Source organism: Mauremys reevesii, linkage group 4, assembly GCF_016161935.1.
Source record: "Mauremys reevesii isolate NIE-2019 linkage group 4, ASM1616193v1, whole genome shotgun sequence".
NCBI lineage: Eukaryota > Metazoa > Chordata > Testudines > Geoemydidae > Mauremys > Mauremys reevesii.
Window position 1 is genome coordinate 140,104,451 of NC_052626.1, and position 17,096 is coordinate 140,121,546.

General features: G+C 38.8%; 1 protein-coding gene across 3 annotated transcripts in view; it reads left to right on the forward strand.

Annotated features, from left to right (window-relative positions):
• Positions 1–17,096, forward strand: part of SYCP1 (synaptonemal complex protein 1) — a 66,600-nt gene that overhangs the window by 45,817 nt on the left and 3,687 nt on the right. For 2 of the 3 annotated variants that reach the window (XM_039535801.1, XM_039535800.1), the window contains exons 21-29: positions 1,314–1,376; positions 1,954–2,016; positions 3,081–3,143; positions 5,217–5,333; positions 7,343–7,453; positions 8,585–8,677; positions 9,839–9,913; positions 11,526–11,585; positions 11,743–11,922. In XM_039535801.1, the coding sequence (XP_039391735.1) occupies positions 1,314–1,376; positions 1,954–2,016; positions 3,081–3,143; positions 5,217–5,333; positions 7,343–7,453; positions 8,585–8,677; positions 9,839–9,913; positions 11,526–11,585; positions 11,743–11,922 (825 nt within the window). The remainder of the gene's footprint in view (positions 1–1,313; positions 1,377–1,953; positions 2,017–3,080; positions 3,144–5,216; positions 5,334–7,342; positions 7,454–8,584; positions 8,678–9,838; positions 9,914–11,525; positions 11,586–11,742; positions 11,923–17,096) is intronic. The other variant, XM_039535802.1, reaches the window with a different exon arrangement.

Sequence of the window (17,096 nt, forward strand, 5' to 3'; positions counted from 1 at the left end):
TACTGGCCTGCTGGAATGTGTTTACATATTCAGTGTGTTTTAGCAACGGTAGCAATACTGGTGCCGAGTTCGTGTACCGGATGCTGACTTGCAGGCAAGCATCTGCTTTTGACAGTGCTTAACTGTTGCTCATAGCATAACTTTTTCTGACTTTGGTTGAGACCTCAGGCCTTGCACTAGGCCCATGCTTCAGGCTCTCTCTTACTACTACACACTTAACTCACAGGACATTCCTCTGTCTCCTATAGGATAACTTACCCAAAGTCCTTTCCCTAGCATTTTCGACCAAGACCTTTCATACGATCAAGCCCGCTGGCACCTTGTCTTCACAGATTGAAGGATGCCAGAATGTCTCTGCATTACCAGCTGTACCAAACTATCCCTTTGACCTTCACCTCAAAACAGGGGTGTCCCCTAGCTGTTCACGTCTTACTGTTCATTTCATTCTGAAGTCTCCACAAGCTCTTTGTTAGCATTTGACTCAGTAGATTAATAGACTTACATTGTAAGACCTGCAATACACAGTGATCCAACAGGGAGAAATGTCTCCCACTTCCTGTCTGTAGAAGTTTGTCTCAAGGCACTGTACCTTTGAATAACCTGCCTTTAACTACAAGGCCTAGAGAATGTAATTTTCATCATGCACAACACCTCCCATGTTTTCCATATGTATGTCTCTGAATGATTATAATGACCAGGATTAAACAAAGACTGTGAATGGCTTGCCAACTACAAAACCAGTTTCTCCTCCCTTGGTTTTCACACCTCAGCTGCTAGAAGAGGGCCTCATCCTCCCTGATTGAACTAACCTTGTTATCTCTAGCCTGCTTCTTGCTTGCATATATACACCTGCCCCTGGAGATTTCCACTACATGCATCCGACGAAGTGGGTATTCACCACGAAAACTCATGCTCCAAAACGTCTGTTAGTCTATAAGGTGCCACAGGAATCTTTGCTGCTTTTACAGATCCAGACTAACACGGCTACCCCTCTGATATAATGACCAGTGTGACCCAGGGTTGTCAGGGGATTAGATGAGATTTTAATACTAGTATGTCTGGTGTGGATGATTTTTATTTTCTTCTTATGTTTTCTGGTGTATAGAGATATATCTTGGAGCATGCCAAACAGTCTCTTATGAAGTTTTATTGTGAAATTAAATTAGATAAAGACACCCAGAACAAGGGATGGTTGCTTGTTTGTTCTGTAAATATAAATAAGTAGCAGAAGAAAACTAGCTGCATATTTTGGGGCAATTTGTGGTAAAATTTCTAATAATAATTTAGCCAGATTTAAAAATAATGTATTTCAGACTAGAAACATTGGAAGTGAAATTTCAAGAAAGGAAAAGCAACTGAAGATGCTAGAAAATAAGGTATGAGAGTGTACTATTATACTATGAACTAGAGAGAACTTCAAAAATTCTTTCCAGTTTTAAAGCATTAGCTGCAGTATTTCATACACACTTTGTGAACAGAAAAGAGGTGATTATGGTTGCCTACTACAAATTTTTGCTCTGCTCTAATTACAGCTTTTGATGGGCTATCCTACTGCAGTTTTACTTAGCTGGCAGTAGACTATTAAAACCATTAAAGATTTAGTGCTTTAAATCCTGATTCAGCAAAACACTCAAGTTTGTATTTATGTCCCACTGAAATCGGTGGGATTTATGTATGTGATTATAGTTAAACACATGCTTAAATGTTGTACTAAATAGAGTGTTGAGCATGTGCTTAAGTGTTTTTACTGAGTTGGGGCCAAGAATAGTTCCAATGAGCATCAGTAAGGTTAATCACGTTATTGAAGTTGTGTATGCTTAAATGTCTTACTGAATTGGGACCTATGCAAAGACAAATGCAATTATTCTTAAAATATCAATCAAATAAATTAACAAATTCTAAAAAAAAAATTATTTTGCAATGATTCATTTTTTGAAATCTCTCTGTTTTTAGTTTAACAATTTAAAGAAACAGGTTGAAAATAAAACCAAATACAACGAAGAACTGCAGCAAGAGGTATGTAGACTTTTTAAAAGTTACAGGAACATGGAATACATAGAAATCTAACTGCATGTGTGTAGAACAATACTGTTGTTCAGTTTCTGGTAGGATTTGCAAATATCTATGAGATTATATAACTGGTTCTCTTTTCTATGATAATCTTAATTCAGGTCAAATCTAAAGAAAGTTTTGTCTTTACAATGGTTCTTTTTAATTGTAAAACTTGGCCTACTTTAGTGAAAAGTAATCGTAGAAAGAGTATATTTATAATGAATTCTGATTATTTTGTGTTTGATACACAGTGTCATCATACTTTAAATAAACATTTGAGTTATGTCTGTTATCCATCAGTAAGAGAATAAAAATCTGAGCTTAGATTGTCCTCTCTTGTTAAAAGCCATGGGAGTGGACTTTTTGTGAGGAAATCTCATTGAAGATTTTTTCACAGAGTTTCCCCCATCTCACCCTACAAGGGGGCAGAGTTGTCTCCTTGTAGAAAAGCCATCTAGAAACTTGGGCCATCTGCTTGGAGCCTCTGTATCACTGCATCAGGTCTGGCCCTCTGGAGATTCCTTTGTAGTGCAGCCTGGGGCTGTATTAATTTTTTCATGGAAGTTCCACAAGCAGGAGGCAGAGATGTTCTGCATCCTGCTTTTTCCTCCTTTCTTCCACCCATGTCGCTCACATGAACCTTGAACCATGTGGATAGTTTTGCACAGTGTCCACAAAGGATAAAAAAGCGTTATTGAGGTATTTGAGCTCCCCTTCCACAGGGAGGACTTTTCCATGCACAAATCTTAGGGGGCCTGATATGGGACGTGGATTGTAAAAAATTTTTTAAAAGGAGAGGGTATTGGGATCAATCTTTAGCCCCAATTCTGACTGTTGTGTGCTGGTGAGGCAGTTCACAGTATGCAGAAAACTGTTGTAAATGGGCAGCTGAAGTTTACCCTGCCTCAATTTGCCTGTGTGTTTTACTAATTTTAGCTACTGAAACAGCAAAGCAATACTCCAGTATGCTAATAAAATAATGTAAATGTTTAAATGCATACCTTTAGTCTTTATTTTGGTTTTAACAGAATAAAGTGTTGAAAAAGAAAATTGCAGCAGAAAGCAAGCAATCCAGTATTTATGAAGGGAAGGTAGGTGTATACTAAATATTTCTTGTAAAAGTGAAAGACAAGTAGTTGAAGAGCATGAGTCTGTCCTTCAGTCCCACTGAAGTCAAAGATTATTTATGTGTTTCAAAATTAAGCAAGTTTAATTGTTTTGCTGGATTGGGGCCAAAATGTTCAACATCTTGTTGTATCAAGCTTTGATATATTGGAGACTATCGGCTCCCCATTGAAATAATTAGGAATTGAAGTTTCTCAGAATCTTACAGGAGATGCTCTGCACCTCATTGAATCAAACCTTTAATAATAAATTTGTGAAATTGTATCCACTGTTTCTAGGACAAGATTTCAAGGGTAGTCAGATTTCTAGTGCTGCAAGCACCCATGCACGTATTATCTTTTTGGATCAGTTAATACTTTGAATTAGAAGTTAGCCCGGCTTGCAATATTCAGATGTAGCATTCCAGTACTACAATATCTGTGACCATATAAGAACCTTTATGGATAAATAAGCACATTTTTATTTAGATTTTAGTTTGGCTCATTGCAGAGATACAGGTCAGCAACAAAATTCAAATCCAAATAGGAGTTTGGGAGTTCAGAATCTCTCTTTAGTTTTAATTTTGTCAGTTTCAGTTTTCCTGAAAAATAAAGTTATCCAGGACTTGCTTCTGTATCATTCAGATCAAGGAAGTTGTCCCATTGACTTGACTAGGAGCAGGGTTAAACCACAAATGATTTGTTCATAAATGAGCATTTTCTGTGTGCATTGTAGTTGGTCAGGTCAGCCAGACCTGAAGAGGAGCTCTATGTAGCTCAAAAGCTTGTCTCTTTCACCAGCAGAAGTTGGTCCAATAAAATATGTTACTTCACCCACCTTATCTCTCTAATATCTGGGACCAACATGGCTACAACAACAATTTTAAAAATACATTTACATACTTCGACAGCAATATAACATTATTTAAATTACTAATATCCTTGTGCTTTACTAAAAGGAACAAAATAATATAAATGGTTTGTTTCTCCTTCTGAACTTCTTTTCTTTAGCATCTACTGAAAGTAGCACAAGACATTTCTCTCTAGCCTAATTATTCATATGTAATTTGTGTGATAATTTATTTCTGCCATAATATATGAGCTTTTGTTTAAATATTCTGAGCACTTAATTTTGAATAAACTAATTTTACTAGGGTGCACCCTTTTAATTCATGTCATGGTTTCACTGAAGTCAGTTCCCAGTCAAACATGCAAATTGTTGGCCTCTTCCAGGCATTTTGCCCACAAAATCAGCAGTTCAAAAGAATGTTTTAACAAGTACAGTTCCTTTCATAGAAGTTTTTATTAATAATAATAACAAAAACTTACTAAGACTAATGGGCCAGGAAAATCCCCTGTTCTTCAATCAATTCTATTATAAATGGAAATTATAAAAAACCCACAGGACTAGTTCATTGACTGTGGCCGAAGACTATGCAGTACTGCTTAGGATGGGGATTGCAAAGGTGGCATGGGAGTTTAACTGTTGCAGAGCCCTGCTTTGCATAGCTAATCCCCTCCCGTCCAAGAACAGGAAGAGTACAAGAATGGAAGATTATTCTGTGGCTGCACAGCTCTGGGAGGAAGTCATACTACCAGTGGATGAGTATCCCGGGAATAGCAAGCATGGTCTTATTTCCTTGTGAATTTTAGGACATCATGTACACTTTAGGCGGCCCTGTCTTCTCAAGTAATCAGAAACCTCGCCCTCTGTAAGGGATGATGTCTTGGAGACAGTATTAATTGAAACTCACCAAGTTCCATTTTTCCTTTTTCATATGTTTTTCAATTGGAGGGGGTGATTTAATTGAAATTGTTGTTGCTATTTTCCCAATAATTAGGAAAAAATGTGAAAGGCCATAGCTCAGATCCTTGTTTAAAAAAAATTGAATCTTGGATAGAAGGTAAACTGTCCCAGTACATAAGTTGATCCAATAAAAGATATTACCTCACTCATTTTGTATCTCCAGTACAGAATAGATAATAACTGCTTAAATGAATCAACATATATTAAAATTTACTCCTGAATGGTTAATTAAATGATTTTTGTCTTGTAAAAAGGTGAATATATTACAACTAGAGCTCGAAAATGTAAATAGGCAACATAAGGAAACAGTTGACAGCTACCAAAAAGAAACTGAGGCAAAAAACATAACAGAAGAAAAACTTCTTGAAAAGGTAAGAATTACTAAAATTTACTGTTTCTTTGGATTCAATTGAGTAATTTGATAATTTATCCAATGTTTAATGTGTTTGTAAAGTTATTTAGGGCTGATCCTGAACTCCGTTCACATGTTGTTGTCCTGTGGACACCCGTGACCATATGGGGAAACTGTCTATATACAATTTATGACTTATGTGTGAGATCATGAATTGTATGTGTAACTCCAACCCTCAATTTGTAGTAAGTCAGTCAAAGACTGGGAGAAGTTACAGATCAAACAAATTAAGTCATTAATGTGAATGAATCCCATTCAAATGGGACCATTTTTTGGACAGTGTGATGGCTGAAGCCTTGGAGAAACATTTTTCTCTAACTTCTCTGCAAGGGGGTTTGAAAAGTGGAAAATCCCCAAAGAGCAAAACCAAGTACCAAGATGTTAGTGCTAGTTTTTAAAAACACAGAATCTGGGAGGGTAGGGTCAGACAGATGAAGAAAGCCTGGTGCAGGAGAGAGGAACAAAGACACAGTGTTTTGGAAGGAGAGAGGACTTTTTTGACTTTGGAGGACCAGCCAAGGTCAAAGGAAAATGGCATGAGGAAAGAAAGACTCCATGATTTGGAGGAGACACTACGGGCAGCAGGAGGGGGCTCCTGGACACACTAGAGGACTCTAACCAAATCCCAGAAAACACTGAGGAGGAAATTGAAACAGGTGAGGAAATTGAGACAGGGAATAGCATATAGATGTGTTTTATTTTGCATGATCTGAATTTCTTTTGCGCTAATATAAAAAGTAATTACTTTAGCAATCCCTTTTGCAAAGCCTATATGTGTTTTCTTCAACTATCATGAGTCCCTGAAGAGAAACTAAACCAGAGTGCCCACAAGGTTGGAGCTCCGAGGAGGTGTGTGAGTAAGCTACTGGGGAGCCTCGGGGTACCGGTGCTAGTTTTCAGGGCCTAGGAAGTTGGACCATGGAGTCTCAGCTTGCCAGATGGTTGTTAGCAGAATATTTGTAGCCTGCAAGTGTGCCTAGAGACCCAGAGTAAGAGACAGGGAATGCATGGACTTCGTTCAGAGTCAGGAAGCATAAGGGCATATGGCTCCAGCATGGTGAGACCCAAACACAGCACCTAGTGAATGTCTAGTAGGGGGAGTTTGACCAGGGCCATGACAAAGTCATTGGAAGTGCTTGTGTGTGAACTACAAATACTGGTGATTATAGGCTTTCAGCTTTGAGTCCTTAAGTGAAAATGTTCATATTTGGGTCTCTAAAGTTAGGCACCTAAATAAAAGTTAGGATTTAGCGCGTCAGTTTAGGTATCCAAGTTTAAAAATGTAGTTTGTTAAATTGCCTTTCAACTAATGTGCATTCTAGTACAGGAATTTTTAAAATAAAAATACGTTATTTTTAAAACTAGTTGCACAGTAATTTTTTGTGCTAGAAAGTACCAGACTGAAATAAAATGAAAGTGGAAAAAACCTATGATTTTAAAGTATCTGTTTTACAAATTTTTCAGGGCAGCCAGGCATTTTTTAATCTTCAGTACTGTAGATTACAATATCACAAAGAAGGAAATACTCCAAATCAATTGGTTTATTCCATCCATATTACTGTAATTGTTAGAATAACTTCAAAATGTATCTTGTGTTTTTCATTAAATGAATAGCTGTGGTTTCAATATTTGATAAAATACAAAAATGGTCAGACAAGTCCATTGTGGAAAAAGCATTTATTTTAATGTATATATATAGTATTTTAACTTTTTATATATTTTTAGCTTTTTTTTTTTTTACTTGATGCCACAAAATTTTGCATGTCTTACAGTTAAAGATAAACTGTGCAACAATGCAAGCACTGCAAGTGAGCCATATAAAGAACAAAGTGGCTTCTGAGCTAATGGACACCCAACTAAGTGTTGGACTGTCATAAAAACTAAACTATCTGTAGCGTTGGGAGTTTCATTAAAATATTGCATTCAATACTGCTCACAAATTAGAAGAAAATACTGTGTTATTAACAGGTGGAAAAGATGAGGTTAATAGCTGATGAAGCAGTAATACTGCAGAAAGAAATTGATATTCGATGTCAGCACAAGATAGCTGAAATGGTAGCACTTATGGAAAAACACAAGGTAAAATGATTTTGCTAGTTGTATATGTACAATACATGACATTATGTCTGGAATCAGTAAAATTGCACAAACCACAAGTATTAGGAACTAGGAAATTGAGCTTTATTATAAGGACATTGATCTAGGAAAATTAAGCTGGAAATATGCTCAGTTTCTTAACATCTAACAAGAAATGCATCAATGACAGGAGGCATTTCTTCACTATCTTAACTCCTAAATATGTAGCTAAGCAGAAATTATACTATTACTTGTAACAAAAGCATTTGGCAATCCCTAATATTGTAATACTAGTTGTGGCAGAATTGCAGTTCTCCTAGAGCTGCTTTGGGGGTTGCAAATATTGAGGTATTATATTTGCATACATTTTTATGGAAGAAGGGAAATATGGACCTTAATGATCATTTAGAATTCTGAATATTCCCATGTTTTTTCTGTTGAAGGATACTGAAAGGGTTTTCTGGCATTTCAGATTCCTTTTGGTCCCATTCTCCCACCCCAGGTTTTCTTTCGGTGTTAATTCGGACCCATTCCTGTAAGGCCTCTAACTTTTCAGTGGCCCTGGGTAGTTCAGTTTAACATATTTCAGTGAAGCACTCTTTTTAAATGGATATGTTCATAAATGTTACTTGCTTCAGTATAACCAGCCTTTACACACAGGTACATTCAGGGGCGGCTCTAGCGATTTCGCCGCCCCAAGCACGGTGGCACGCCGCGGGGGGCGCTCTGCCGGTCACCGGTCCCGCGGCTCCGGTGGACCTCCAGCAGACATGCAGGAGGTCCACCGGAGCTGCCTGCCGCCCTCCCGGCGACTGGCAGAGCGCCTCCAGCGGCATGCCGCCCCAAGCACGCGCTTGGCGTGCTGGGGCCTGGAGCCGCCCCTGGGTACATTTGATTCCCCATTGAGGACATAAAATGCTTTTAAATGGCCTCACAGAATATTATTGCATAGAGAAAAAGTGTGAGTATCATCTGTGGAAAGAGTTAAGATATGTATCATTGAAGCTTTAAACTAGTTTTGTGTCTAAAAAAGTTAGTAATCTTTTGTAACTTCTGAATAAACAATGAATACTAGCTGTTTTTAAGTGATAATTTTTATTTATCACACTTATGCACATGACTCTTTGTATGCAGCATCAATATGATAAAATGGTTGAAGAAAAAGATACAGAATTAGAACTCTGTAAGACGAAAGAACAAGAACAAATGTCAGTAAAGAGATCCTTGGTAAGAGCTAAACCTTAATAGTGAATAACTACGAGAAAATTAAAAGAAACAGCTGCAGATGAGTAACATAACTAAATGCAATTTTTCCTTTTTTACTGTTTATTTTTTCTCTGTTTTAGATGTGTACTTTATATTCTGGAACTGAACAATGAAGGCTAGCCCCCCAATTTCTGTGTGCCATACTTGCTTATTATTGTTTTTATATGTGTTACAGTATAAAGTGTTTTAAATGAAATGTAAGCAAGTGTACTTTCCTGTCTACTTTTCTCCTGATGGCCTCTGAATGTTTTCACCACTCTATCTGATTACGGAAATTTTGTATCAAACAGTGTGCCATTTTTTTCCTGGTAATAATATGCCACAAATAACATGAGAAAAACTGCTTGACTTGAACAGTCCTGTCCAAATATTAATAGATACATTTCTCAGTAGTACTTGATCTGTTGAAAAAAATAAAAACAACCTCCTAGCATATGACTGCATTAATTTTTCTATGCCTCTCCTTTACCTGGCAAAACCCCACTTTGGGGAATGTTCTGAGAGCAGTCACCAAGTCATTGAGGAGTCTCTGACAGTGTAGCCTCAGCTCCTCAACCCCCTCAAACCCAGTGTGGATTCTCATGGAGATTTCCTTCTTACAGGACTTTTTCACACATATTTCCATGGGAAGGGGTTGATCTAAGTCTACAATTTAACTAATTCATGCTGAACATACCTGTTCCTTAGATAGGAAACTCCGTTAGTTCAAAACATCCAACTTAACCGTAGGCCTGTAAATGGCTTTGTGTTTGAAGTATCAGAGGGGTAGCCGTGTTAGTCTGGATCTGTAAAAGCAGCAAAGAATCCTGTGGCACCTTATAGACTAACAGACGTTTTAGAGCATGAGCTTTTGTGGGTGAATACCCACTTCGTCGGATGCAACCCACGAAAGCTCATGCTCTAAAACGTCTGTTAGTCTATAAGGTGCCACAGGATTCTTTGCTGCTTTTGTGTTTGAAGGTACCCACAGTTAATTTTTAGAATTAATTCTGTTATTAAAATAATGTAAAGTTGAACAGTATAGTAGTATATGACAGATACATTTATGTGAGTTTTTCAAAACTATTTTCTTTTTCAATTTAACAGAAAATGATTAACTCTTATCTGATTGTAATTTTTTAGGAAATTGAGCTATCTCATGTGAAAAGTGAACTATTATCCCTTAAGGAGCAGCTTAAAATAGAGATTGAAGAGAAGGTATGTCTTGTGGCATTAAATTTAAATTTTTTTGGCTTAGCCCTGTGGCTATATCATTTAGTGTTATGGTGGAAATTTGGGTTGATTCCTCTCTCTCAGGACTTGTGTACACTAAAGAGCCTTTGCGAGTATAGATATTCTGGCAGAGCTATGCCAGCAAAGCCCCCTGTTGGAGACAGGATATGCTGGCAAAAGGAGTCCTGCTGGCATAGCACTCCCCCAAATAGCATTAACTATGCTGACAAAACCAACCAGGAGTCCATGGCACCTTAAAGACTAACAGATTTATTTGGGCCTAAGCTTTTGTGGGTAAAAAACCACTTCTTCAGATGGCTCTTCTTCTTTTACTCACAAAAGCTTAGGCCCAAATAAATATGTTAGTCTTTAAGGTGCCACCAGACTCCTCGTTGGTTTTGTGGATACAGACTAACATGGCAGCCCTCTGATACTATGCTGACAAAGCACTCTTCTGTCAGTGTAGTTGTGTCTTCAGAGGGGTTTTTGCCAGCATAGCTATGTCAGGTAGAGGGGTTCACTTTTTTACACTCCTAGCCCACATAGCAATGCTGGCAAAACTTTGTAGTGTAGACTAAGCCTCATTCTGCTCTCAAGAGCTTGATGTGCTCTGAAGTCAGCATGCTTAGCTGAATTTAAGTCAAATTCCCATTGACCTACATGGGTCCAGGATTTCACCTTTGGCCTCTGAAGTAATCCAGTTGCAACTCTATAGAAGTTTTCTATACAAGAGGACAGGCATATGAAAAATGAAATTATGTTTTGGACCCAGACATTTTAGCCTTTCCTTATCCAGATACAAACTGTTGGAGGAATGTTTGATGGTCTGGATCTTAGCATACGGATTGTTGAGCTTGTACACTACCTTTTATTACAACCTCAAGCACTCTCATGGAATTTGTTGCTAAATGACTCATTCTAGCGCAAGACCAGAACTGGCCAAACAATATGCAACAAATAATCTCATGAATTTAGCTTCTTTTTTAGTTCATTAATTATCTACAAACAGATTGCAATTTTTATTTATTTGCTCACTATTCAAAGTTGTTCAGTAGATTACTTGTGCAAATAAATTCTCTATTCATGTTGTGTAATTGTCAATGGACTGTTTCATGGGTCTGTTCATGTGCCTAAGTGTTTGAAGATTCAAGCCCTTAGTGAATAAAAGGGATCACAAATGTTTGACAGAATATTCATGAATACATTTTTGCTGTATTTACCTGACTCCAAAGAGGACAAAACTCCCTATGTGGCAGAACTCCATAAAAGTAAATTAATGAGAAACAGTCTGAAATAAAAAAAATCTTATTGCATAATTCAAAACCAAACACTAATGAAAACTGGGTATGTAGGGACAGTATGAGATGTATCCTTTCCCATATATAATTAAGATAAGTTTGTTAATTCTTGTTTCCACTTTTTTAATATCTACTGAAGTCTGAAATTTAATTAAATGCTGCTTGTATATTGTTGTGTGTGTTTATAACTGAATGCTGAACATGTGTACTAGTCCATTATTGTACAGAAGATATAGTCAGCTAAAATATTTGCTAATAGAGCATTTACTACATCTTACACTACTCTGTTTTTTAAACAGGAAAACCTTGCAAGAGAAGCAAAAGAAAATGCGGTTTCTGAAAAAGAAAAAAAGCATAAGGTGGCTTTTTACTTTGATTTTTAAAAAATGTTATGATTTATGTTAGCAGGCATGTATAATTAAATTAAGGTTTCATACTTACTGAAAACATTGGCAAGTTGGCATTTATTAATATGTTACTGTTTTTTAATATATTTTCATTTATTATTATTTTTAGAAAACACAAACATTCTTTATGGAGACTCCTAAAACCAATTTAAAGCTTGCCTCTGCATCAGTTAATTCAGAAAAAAAATTATCCCAGAATTTCACATCTTTTCAAGAGAACAAGTTGGAAAACAAAGAAATGTCTTCTTGGACACCTACTAAAAGTGTCTTGGTCACTCCATCATTAAAGGTCTGTTGCTTATTGGATAGTATATTATTTCCATGTTTGTGTTTTATTTATTTTTTAAAATGTACCTTTCATTTTATTTTAAGGGCCCATCTGATATAATTGTCTCCAGAGACACTTTTTCACTTTCGATTAAGGAAAGCATAGGTTAAAAAAAATTAGAGTATTTTTCATGTGCGTGTATTTGGGGATATTTAGGGAAAAACAAGTTTTTGAAAAGTGGAACAGGGCTCCAAGATTCTGTTCCTGACTACTGCTAGTTGTGTGATCGTGGACAGGTCAGTTCACTCATCTCTGCCTCAGTCTACCCATCACTAAAATGGGGCTAGCAAAACCCATTTTACAGGGCTGTTGTCAGGCATTATTTAATCGTTGTCACAAGAGTTTTTTGATCATCTTGGTGGAAAAGTTCTGTGTGTCCTGCACTGCAGAAATGTTTCTAGTAAGTAGCAAAAAAAAAAAAAAAAAAAAAGGCATGGCTATAATAGCATTACAGTGTTCATGGCTGTTATATAATAGCCATAAAATAGGCTCTTTTTAAAATGTGAGAAACCCACATACAGTTTTTACAGCATTTGAACCAATACAATTCAAATATGTAAATAACTAAGGTCAACTTTATGCTGAATACCTCTATAAGAATTTAAAATCAGCAATAAAGTGTACTATTTAGAAAAGAAATCTAAAACCCTATTCTTCTCTTCTGACAAATTTATAATATATTTAATTTTACCATAATAATAATAATTAATGAATAATAAACATGAAGGAGAACAAAATGGCTAGGATGGTAAGTGTTAGTGTACTGTCTTCTGTATAATTCTTTGTTAAATGTGTTAACTATGTTTTCATATTGTATACATTATGAGGTAAATCCAGACCCTTCTTCTATGGTCATGGTGTAGTTCTGCAGTACAAAGCCCCTCTCCTTCCCACCCCCAGCCTTCCCACCCCAGCCTCAGGTTGCCTGAGCGCTCCCAACCCCGGAGCATTGGGCAGGTGGGAACTGTGGCCTCCAGCATCCCCAGTGCTGGGTGGCTGGTGGCACGACCTGGAGCGCCAGACAGGCAGCACGGCTCCCAGCTCTCCCAGCCCCAGAACGCTGTGGGCAAGCGGGCAGCACGGCCCCCCAGCCCCAGAGCACCAGTCGAGCGGGCAGGCAGTGCGGCCCCCAGCCCCAGAGTGCTGGGCAGCCAGTGGCGCAGCCACCAGCCCCAGAATATACAGGGTGGTGAGGGCTGACAAGGGTAGGACTGTGAGGGCAAAGATGGGCTGGATGGCACCATAGTAAAACTGAAAAATGTTTCATGACCATTTTATTAGATTTAACTCATGTTTTAAAATCACCAAGAAATTAAAGTTGGCTACTCAAGCCTACTATGAAGCACTACATCTACATCCTTCTTGGTTTCTTGTTGTAATTTTGCACAACTCTTTGGTGTCGTCTTGTGTATCTGTTACTTCCAGTCCTTCATGATATGCTCATGATCAGGCAGAAGGCGACTTCATTCAGAATACAAAATTCTATTCAATGAGGAAAAAGAATGCTCAGTTGTAGCTATTGTGACTGGGAGTAGCAAGAGATGAATTCCTACTACTTTCATCCCAGGAAACATAGCACAGAGATTGGGTCGAACCAGTAGTGATGATAAAGAAGAAGTTGAAGTTAAATCTTCATTAGTTCGTTGTATGATATTCCACTCTGTGTTCAAAATTCTCTAGTCTATCTTGATCCTACAGCAGCCCCATTGCTGGTAGCGCCTCATCCCACGCAACTGTAGGTGTTTTATAAAACAGGCATCTGTAATAGCTACGTAGAGGTTAGTAGAATCCAGAAATCACTGTTGTAGATTTGTAAGAATGAAGTCTGTGTACTTTTCAGCTGGCTTAATAAACACTTCTTGTCCTCTTTACTTAAGGAGTCAATATAAGTGCCTTCATTAGTCAACTTCTGGACTGAAGTCTTTGTTTCTTACAGTACATTTTCAATGGATATCTCTCTGATTGATCCAGAAGGGTAGCTTCTATTCCTGGACAAAGATCTACTACTTTTGTAGCCGATGTCTGGATGGCATTGTTTAATGACCCAAGTGGTTTTAACAGTAGACTTGCAAGAAGGAGAATGGCAATAGGCTTCTCTAAACTTAGTAACAAAAGTAGTCCACAAGCCTCACTACTTAGATCTGTCCTATCTTGGTAGAAACTTTCTAAAGCCAGTAATAATGGGTTCAGTCATTTTAAGACAACAGCCAAGGATCGTTCATGAGAAAGCCAGCAGGTTTTTCCAAGTTGGATTAATTTGAATTTCAGTCCCAGTATATCTTCTATTTGTTTCCAAGATGTTCAGTCCTTCTGGACTCTTGCTGAAAAAAGAGTATAACAAAGCCATTCAATTTATGGCTTTTTAATGTCTTTTGAAGATTCTGCAGCTTGTATTAGCGCTAGCTGGACTAGATGGCCTCTTCAGTGTGTATAGGAGAGATTAGGGTTACACTTTTCTCAGAGTAAAGCTTGTACTCCATTGTGTCTTCCAAAGAAGTTTGTAGCTCCATCAAATGCACAAGCAGCTATCTGTTTGGGGTCCAATTTACAAGCATTTAACTCTTCTAAGATGTCACAGATGTAGCTGATGTGTCTTCTATAGCCTGAACATCTAGAATGCATCTACTGGCCTACCACGGACATCAAGATAACATACGCAATGACTTAATACTTGATGCCTATTTGCATTGGTGCATTCATCAGCCACTTATGCACATTTATTGAATATGGTGAGAGAGTTCTTCACTTTTTCAACTGCTGAGTCTTTCACTGTTGCAGCCCATGTTTCTAGACAGTCAGCTGAGTTTTTTGCAGAAAGAGATCAAGCATTTGCCAGTCTTATTCGGAACCAGTGTCCAACTTCAGGATTAATAAGTGACAATGCACTTAACATTGGCCTCCAGTTTGTATGTGTGCTATCTCTTGCTTAAATAGAAAGTATGATGCAACGCCATGTTGGTTCACATAAACTGAGTTGTGTCTCCAACATTCTTAACAGCCGTATTAAGTACTTCTAAAACTGGGGTTGACAGTGACTGGCTTATAAGGCTTTCTGCATGTTGATGCAGTCCAGAGGCATGCTGTTTTGCAGCCTTTTCATGTAGGTTGTCAGTCTTGGCTCTGCTGATCAGTCTAGCAAACCAAGCTCCTCCACTGTTACTATATAAATCCATGATATGCCCACATCTTGAATACTGCATGCGGTTCTGATCACCCCATTTCAAAAAAGATATATTGGAATTGGAAAAGGTACAGAGAAGGGCAACAAAAATGATTAGGGGGTATGGAACAGATTCCATATGAGGAGAGATTAAAACGACTGGGATTTTTCAGCTTGGAAAAGGGTTGACTAAGAGGGGATATGATAGAGGCCTATAAAATCTTGACAGGTGTGAAGAAAATGAATAAGGAATTATTATTTACCCCCTCACTTAACACAAAAACCAGGGTCACCCAATGAAGTTAATAGGCAGCAAGTTTAAAATAAACAAAAGGAAGTACTTCTTCACACAATGCACAGTCACCTGTGGAACCTTTTGCCAGGGATGTTGTGAAGGCCAAAATTATAACAGGATTAAAAAAAAGAACTAGATAAATTCATAGAGGTTAGGTCCATTAATAACTGTTAGCCAGGATGGGCAGGTATGTAACACCGTGCTCTGTGTCCCTAGCCTCTGCTCGCCAGAAGCTGTGAGTGGATGACAGGGTATGGATCACTCGATGATTCCCTGTTCTATTCATTCCCGCTGAAGCACCTGCCATTGGCCACTGTCAGAAGATAGGTTCTTCAAGGAGCGTCCCTATGGGTGCTCCATTTTAGGTGTTAGTGCGCCCCTGCACTTCTAGTAGGAGATTTGCAGTAGCAGTGCCCCAGTTGGCTGTGCATGCGCAGCAGCTGTCTCTCACCAGTGTGTTTAGACAACCACCCCCGTTCTTTCTCTACTGCCATTGGCTTTGGTTGGAACAACAACAGCGCCCTCAAAAACCTTGCTATTCCTTTAGTTCAACCTTTGTAGTTTTATCCTTTATTTACTTCTTCCTTCATGTTTTCACTATTGGGGAAAAAAAAAGCTCCCCCCTTTTTTCCCCCTCCTCTGGCGGAAATCTGCCTCACAGCCCAGAGGCACTTGGAAGGGACTATTCCCATTCCTTATTTGTGAACAGCCTCTTTGATATGCCTAGTTCTCCAGGTTTTAAACTCTGTCTGACCTGTAGACTGTCAATACTAGTCTCACTTGAAGTGTGTCCGTTGTCTGGTAGACATCGCACAGAAGTGCCACCACTTTAAAAAGCTGACAGCAAGGACTAGAAAAGCTAGGGATCTCCAGTTAAAACTTATGATGATGGAGAAATCCCTTTAACCTGCTTCTGATCCTGAGCACAGGACCCCTTCCCGCTAGCACTCACCCGCAGCGGCATCGGACATGGGATCCTCTTCAAAAACAGCTGCAAAGGACCTAGTCCCGCAGAAAGCCACAAAAAAGTGGTCTCACTCCTTGCCTCAGTGAGAATCACCTCAGTAAAGGCGATCTGTGACCACCAAATCTGCTCCAGTACTGTCGGCACCCAGAGTTCCGGACCAAGAGGCACTGGGATGGCCCAAGGAGCAAAAGAGCCCCCGCAGACTAGCTCTAAGACAGGCACACTTAACAAAGCTAAGCCTGCTACCTTGGCAACGAGCAGCGCAATGGTGCCATCTGCTGCACCAATACATTGCAGCAAGTCTACAGCACTGGCAGCAATCCATGATTCTGAACCAAAGCGTTCCTCTTCCGTTGGCACTGAGTCTACCCGTGCTACAGCAGTTTGTTAGCCAGGCAGACCTCTTCATCACGTCTACTCCAGGAACACCTCTCTTTGGTACTGATGGTACCCCAGCCAGACCAGGGCCAAGCCTCACTAATACACCTGCTCATTCAGCCCCTCCTCTCTCCAGTGACGAGGAGGAGGAAGTTGGGGCAGGAATGTACACCCCTCACCATTCCTCGCCCAAAGACATTGGTGGTGGGATAACCTTAAGTAAATAAAGACACGGGTGTTGCACAACCCTGAAACTTCTCTGAGCCTTATAGGGGGCCACAAGTGGGCACCAGGAAGAGGAGCAGGTCATGGACCCTGTTACACCTCTCCATAAT